Source organism: Mesoplodon densirostris, chromosome 6, assembly GCF_025265405.1.
Source record: "Mesoplodon densirostris isolate mMesDen1 chromosome 6, mMesDen1 primary haplotype, whole genome shotgun sequence".
Classification (NCBI taxonomy): domain Eukaryota; kingdom Metazoa; phylum Chordata; class Mammalia; order Artiodactyla; family Ziphiidae; genus Mesoplodon; species Mesoplodon densirostris.
In genome coordinates, this window is record NC_082666.1 from 87,048,866 (window position 1) to 87,055,548 (window position 6,683).

A 6,683-nucleotide genomic window follows, 5' to 3' on the forward strand; every position below is an offset into this window, starting at 1 on the left:
TGATTTTTTCCCCACATTAACTATTGCATAGAACACCGAGACTTCGCTGGCATGTATGTGAAAGGAGGCAGCAGCAAGGGTGGGAAGGAAAATCCGACCCATGTGATATTCCGCTGATCCCTTTCTTCTGTGTGGAAACCTTTGGGTTAGATGATCCAGACTCCTGCCAATACTTAAAATCATTAAATCTTATATACTTGGGAATACTTGTAGGTCTGAGTGTGCAGGAACTCTGGGGGCAAAGTGGAGAGCAGGGTGAGGGGAAAATGCACTAACAGGTAAAGAAAGCATCGTCAGAGGTCACAGGCAGACATTTGTCCTCCAAGGGCTGTGAAGTCACTAAATGGCCAGAGGCAACGGCTACTTGTAAAGAGGTAGTTGATTTTGCTATCCATCTCTGGCAAGGCTCCAGGCTGTCACACACAAGCTGAATAATCGACTTTAGAATGCTCATGGGCAGAGGTGTACTTGGCCTGAGAATAGTAAGAGAATTTAAAAAGCAATATCATTGGTGCCACCAGAAATCCTCCAGATCGGTGAAAAGCCCACTAGGTTGAAGTGGAATGCATCATAATTAGTGATATTTTATTTTATAGAAAATGCTTTATTGAGCCAAGCCTGGGATGAGCTTTGCCATTTATAAGTCTTTAGAACAGTGCTTATTAACCAAATCTGAAGAAGACTTTGAAAAATGCATATAGAATGTGTGATCAGTTTTGAGGGTTCTACTTTCACAGCCCATTTCCCTACTGGACCCCAAGAAAAGGGCTCCTGCTCTAGACAGATGTGTTAAACCCATGTTTGTTGATTTTTTTCCCAAATGTTCATAGCAGCTTTATTCATATTTTCCCAAAATTGGAAACAAAATGTTCATTAACAGGAGAATAGCCAGACAAATTGTGGTACATTGATACAATGGAATACTACTCAGCAATAAAAAGAAATACATGATTCAACCTCTCAAAACTTTATACTAATGAAAGCATTAAGTGATTCAATTTAGTTTCAGAGCTGGGGAGGAAGGAAATGCTAGTCTGTGGTGAAAAAATATGGATAGTAGTTAAACTGCCAACTAAAGTAGCGGTAGTGCTTCGTTGCTTAGGTAGGAGTATAAGGGAACCTTTCTTTGTTCTGATATGGCTGTGGGCTAAAAGTATCCATTTTCAAAATTGTAGTTAAGATTTGTGTATTTCAATTTTATAAATCTTACCTAATAAGAGGTGTGTACAGCGGACAGAGGAATGTGCCAAAGCAGAATTGAGGACTGTTGAAGCTAGGGTGTGAAGGTTCAGGGTACTATTTTTTTTAATATACATCCAATTAAGATGTTTAATTACAAATCTTGACCTATTTTTATGGGCACCTAGCTCACATATCCAACAGCATATTGGACATCTCTTGACACTGCCAGTGGTTTTCTTCCAGTCTTAGTCACATAACAGACCTCTATGACCCTGCCTCAATTTCATCCTAGGTTTCTGGTCTGAGCAACTCAGGAAAATTCTGGATTGCAAGAAGTAGTCTGAAGAGGGTTCAGTTTGGGGGTAAGAATTGACACTTGTTAATTCTTGTAAAGGATCTTGTAAAGGACTAACAAAGTGGACCCTAAGGAGCAAACGCAAGTGGGAAAAAAACTAGAAAAGTAAAACAAACTGATGGTGATCAACAGTGGACATGCTTGCAGTGAACTCAGTTACAAAGTCTCTGAAGGTAGGAATGGGTGGATGGAATCCAAAGGACCAATACTTCTTCCATTATGACAAAAAGAGAAGGGTAGATAGGAATGTAAAGTTTGAAGGTGGGTAGCCAGGAAATGGTGAGTTATCTGGCTAGGACAATAAAAGCCTTTTATCTTTCATAGTGTGATACCACAGTTACCATATTTTTCAGATTATGTCCCTGAATCTGATTAACACCAAGTGCCTGCCAAATTCAGTTACCAGTTTATGTAAGAGAATCTGGTGCTGTAGGTATTGCACACATATGTAACAACCTGCTCTTCTACGATCAACCCTTTTCAACTCAGATTTTGGACAATATTATGATAAGCTTATTCTGAGAAAGATCCAAATACACATTTTTATAAGATTCCAGTTCTTAGCTTATTGTAGATGAAGAACTGAAATTTTGCCAGATGATGAGATATGTACCTGCATGGCACAATGATGAAAAGCTTATAACTCTGTTCTAGTTAATAGAAATAACCATGAGTTAAACTCTGCCCCCACCCCACCATCAAGAGGCTCTTTCATAATAAATGTTGGACTATTCCACCTTCAGACTTTTCATTCTTCTAGCTCCAAACTCCAGCATTCTTTTTTTTTTTTTTTTTTTTTTTTGCAGTACACGGGCCTCTCACTGTTGTGGCCTCTCCCGTTGCGGAGCACAGGCTCCAGACGTGCAGGCTCAGCGGCCATGGCTCACGGGCCCAGCCGCTCCATGGCATGTGGGGTCTTCCCGGACCGGGGCACGAACCCGTGTCCCCTGCATCGGCAGGCAGACTCTCAACCACTGCGCCACCAGGGAAGCCCCAAACTCTAGCATTCTTTTTTTTTTTTTTGTGGTATGCGGGCCTCTCACTGTTGTGGCCTCCCCCGTTGCGGAGCACAGGCTCCGGATGCGCAGGCCCAGCGGCCATGGCTCACGGGCCCAGCCGCTCTGCGGCATATGGGATCCTCCCAGACCGGGGCACGAACCCGTATCCCCTGCATCGGCAGGCGGACTCTCAACCACTGCGCCACCAGGGAGGCCCAAACTCTAGCATTCTTATTCTTACTACTTACACCCTTTCTACTCTTTGATATCCTCGTATATAGCCCAGATTATTTCCTTTGAGCTTCAGGTATGAAGCCACTGACCAAAAAAAAAGTTTAAATCTGTTCTCCCAGGAGCTTAAAGATCGTATCTTTATGACAACTCCTATAAATCTTTAAAAGATGATCATTAAATATTGATTTACTCAATTAATTATAAAAACTTTAGAGGTCTAGTATTTGGTCATGTATACTATTTAAAAAAATACATCAACAGAAAACTTTCTGAATGTCACTAGACAATGAATTAAGCAAACCTTTATTGAAGCTTAAATTGTGGTACAGGAATACATTTCAATTGATTTAAGTCCAACACCATGAAGAGAGAAATTATGGCACCAAAATTTTCCCTCCTCTATCATACACACTAGGATTAATTTAGATTACTATTCAATCTGTAGTTTTCATTTTTCTAGGCTTTGTTCCATACAAATTTGTGCAGTTTTTCAACATTAAATAGAAATCTTAAATCTATTGTGGGGGGTGGAAATCAGACCTCAAGCCAATAAATGTTCATCAAATCTACTGGGACACTGTTCAAGAACAAAATTCACTTTGAGCATTTGTCCTCATAATAGCACTAAAACATAAGGTACTGTGTGCTAATTACAGAATCAGACTGATCCATTGATTGAAAGCTTCTTCAGTGAAGCTTTGAATCAACAACATGTTTAAAAGTCAAAAGTGTTCCAACCACTTGATTTCAAACCAAGTAGAATTTATGTTTAGAAACACTAAAAAAAAAAGTGTTTCATTTATAAATACAGAAGGAACAAAAACATCACTGCATCAATCCAGAAAGAATCAAAAATTGTTTGAGGACAAGAAGAAATACAATATTGTGTGAACTTTGCTCATTTATCAGCTGCTGAAATGTCCATATTAGCAAATACAGCTAAAAGGCTAAAAACTCTTTTAAGCCTGTATTTCTAGTCATTTCCCATTGACCATTTTGGAATTTTGTGTGTTATGTTTTATGGATAGCACTCTGCTTCACTGTGTAGTATGTCTGAATAACCTGAACAGTTCTCATTCATCACTTGATGTTACTCCATATGGAGAAAGAAACACCAGTAAGAGGAACTGTCAGAGCACTATCACATGCATCACAAAGTCACAGAACTTTTTAAGTCACAAGATGGCAAAGACATCAGTTCTGCTTTGAACCAAAGTTTATGGCATATTATTAATAGAAATTAGTGGAAATGGCTACAAAAGTAAAAGTTAAGGTGAATCATCTGAGCTAACTTGACTTGTTGAATCCAATACAACCTTTATCTTAAATCTCCTTCCTTGCTAACAAATTTAGTGATAATTCTTTTATACTACTACTTAGCAAGTTAATAAAGGCATGGTACTCATGAGAAGCTAATCTCATTTAATGGGGGGCACAGAATGGCATACAGTTTCCATACAGTTCTGCCAGTATCCCCTAGGATCAATCTACACCTTCTTTGCTAATCAACACCAGCTTGTTCCAAAAGAGCTCATGGTAATGAAAAATGCCCTTGACCTTAAAAGAAAATTAAGCCCAGGGTCCATCCCCCATCCCCCCTCTGGGGTATAAGGTTAGTGTAAACCCACAGTGTAACAGTGTATTGCTTTATGGAGGGGGTGTGGTTGGGAGGGAGACACCATGGTGAGGAATGAATCAATTAAAGTCATACAAGTATAGGAAGCAGTGAGATAGTAATACACGAAATGGATAACTGCAGTCATTTTCGTAGAGGACTCGACTCGTGGAAGAACTTTGATTGGTGCTGCAAAAACATCTGTATGAAGTAGAAATTGTTTTCAATAACATTGGTAGAGAATATGTTCTAGTAAGTGGAGGTAACTGGATGCAAAATCCTGGTAGCAGTTGAATAGAACAGTCCCAGATGGCTAGGCTGAGGCCAACACCTAATGAGGACGAAAGACTTGTCTGTGGGGAATTTTGGATGATACCTGGAGAATTATTACACTGTGCATAAACCAGATTGAATTGTTTTCACAAGTGTTGTAAAGTTTCATATAGTGAAAGGTTTTTTCTACATGCACTTCAATTTCACAGCAAGAGTGGCATAGGATACCTAAACACAGAAGAGAGCATTCATGCAAGATATCTAACTCCTTGATATAATAATGTATACAATTCAAAATGATTGGGCTTCCCTGGTGGTGCAGTGGTTGAGAGTCCGCCTGCCGGTGCGGGGGACACAGGTTCGTGCCCTGGTCCGGGAGGATCCCACATGCCGCAGAGCGGCTGGGCGCGTGCGCCATGGCCGCTGAGCCTGCGCGTCCGGAACCTGAGTGTTTGGAGCCTGTGCTCCGCAACGGGAGAGGCCGCAACAGTGAGAGGCCCACGTACCGCAAAAAAAAAAAAAAGATTACACTGTCATTACATCTAGGGCTTTCTGCAACTACAAGGGGGTGGTTATGGAAAGCATGGCCCTTGGTATCAATATCTAAAAAGCAGCCACCACCTTCTTCTATGTGTGTTCTCTTTTTGCGTTTTTTTGTCATTTTTCTTAATCAACTCTGCTGTTGTTGATGCTTCTTAGCAAAACTGGTAAAAACAAAATTGTAATCACTGAATAGAGCACTCTGGCAATCAAGACCTTTAAAACTTTCAGTCTTCTGGGGCAAAGAAAGCACTGTGTGACATTTAGAACTCTGATCTGCAAACAAGGTGGTCACAAATTTTCCTGGCTTGAAGACTTCCACAACTTTCCTGATCAGGTCATCATAGGAGGTCTGACTTAAATTTGTTTCAAAGCTAACACAAAATTCTGGTTCTGGAGTGATGTGGATAGTCCAGTAAGTTCCATCTGATTTCATTCCATTCATTGAATACCCACAAGGATCGAACAGTGTGGCATCAATGACAGAACCTGGTATCAGATCACAAATTCTACTCTCATGAGTGACATCCTTTGCAGTAATACCATATTTCATGTAGCACTGGTCCATAACTGCTGGGTCAAGCTCACTCATCAGAATTTCCAGGGTTTGATCTGGCTGATTGATTACTCGACTCTGGGAAATCCAAAGTATACAAGTACGGACAATCAGAATTCATGCATCCCATAAAATATGCAGCTCTATTTGGCACAGTTGCATTAAGAAACTCTATTTCTTCCTGGAAACTCCCGTGTGGGTACCCTTGGTGAGAAGGCTTCATGAAATTCTTACGAAAATAAAAGAAGCTTTGAATTGAGTCAAACCCATTGTAATCCCTAGCAAGTTTCAACAGGGGAACCAGTGCTTTCAGCAAGAGGGTGGTACCACGTGTCTTCAAAATGAAACGTCTCTTGGAGGCAAACATGATACTCTCACTGAGTACATAAGCTTCCTGCTTGTCAGTTTTTGTCACACTTATGACTGAACATTGCACATCCTTCAGAAGTATGTCCCACTTGTGTCTTGGGATGGTGTGAAGATGCCCAGATCCTTGGTTTGCGTCAGGTTGCTGCCAGGAGAACCAAACCTCCAGCAGCTTCTCGGTCCCTTCGAAAAAATGTGCAGCTTCCATCATCGTGAGACTAGCGAACAACCAAAAACCACAGAAAATCAAGTAAATTAAATCTCTTCTCCCAACGCTGCCACCACCGCTGCGGATTGTTCCAGCTGTGTTACTAAAGTTCAGGTTCCTTTTTTGCTATAATTTTTATATTAACTTTTTTATATTAACTTTTTTTAAAAGAAAAAGGATTAGTAAAATTATCCCGGCTTTTTTTTTTTTTTTTTTTTTTTTTTGTGAGCGAAAGTTGAACGTGAGTCTGTTGGAAATAGAGGCTGATGCAGCTCAGTCTCTGTAGTCTGCTGTTTCTCCATTAGAGAGAGTAGAGTGAGCGCTCGCTAATGTTGCTGGCCATGCTGTGGGAGCCT

At 40.5% G+C, this 6,683-nt stretch overlaps 1 protein-coding gene across 1 annotated transcript; it reads right to left on the reverse strand.

Annotated features, from left to right (window-relative positions):
- Positions 1 to 5,327: 5,327 nt before the first annotated feature.
- Positions 5,328 to 6,327, reverse strand: LOC132492635 (S-adenosylmethionine decarboxylase proenzyme-like). The gene is made up of 2 exons (XM_060102369.1): positions 6,190 to 6,327; positions 5,328 to 5,831 (listed from the first exon to the last, which is right to left on the reverse strand). The coding sequence occupies exons 1-2, from the start codon at positions 6,325 to 6,327 to the stop codon at positions 5,328 to 5,330; spliced, it is 642 nt and encodes a 213-aa protein (XP_059958352.1).
- Positions 6,328 to 6,683: the final 356 nt, after the last annotated feature.

What these genes read in the sequence shown, in the direction of transcription:
- LOC132492635 (XM_060102369.1), bottom strand. Translation starts at nt 6,327, where the DNA reads ATGGAAGCTGCACATTTTTTCGAAGGGACCGAGAAGCTGCTGGAGGTT. An exon ending in GGGACATACTTCTGAAGGAT is followed by an intron (nt 5,832 to 6,189) that starts GTGCAATGTTCA and finishes TGGATTTCCCAG; the next exon opens with AGTCGAGTAATCAATCAGCC.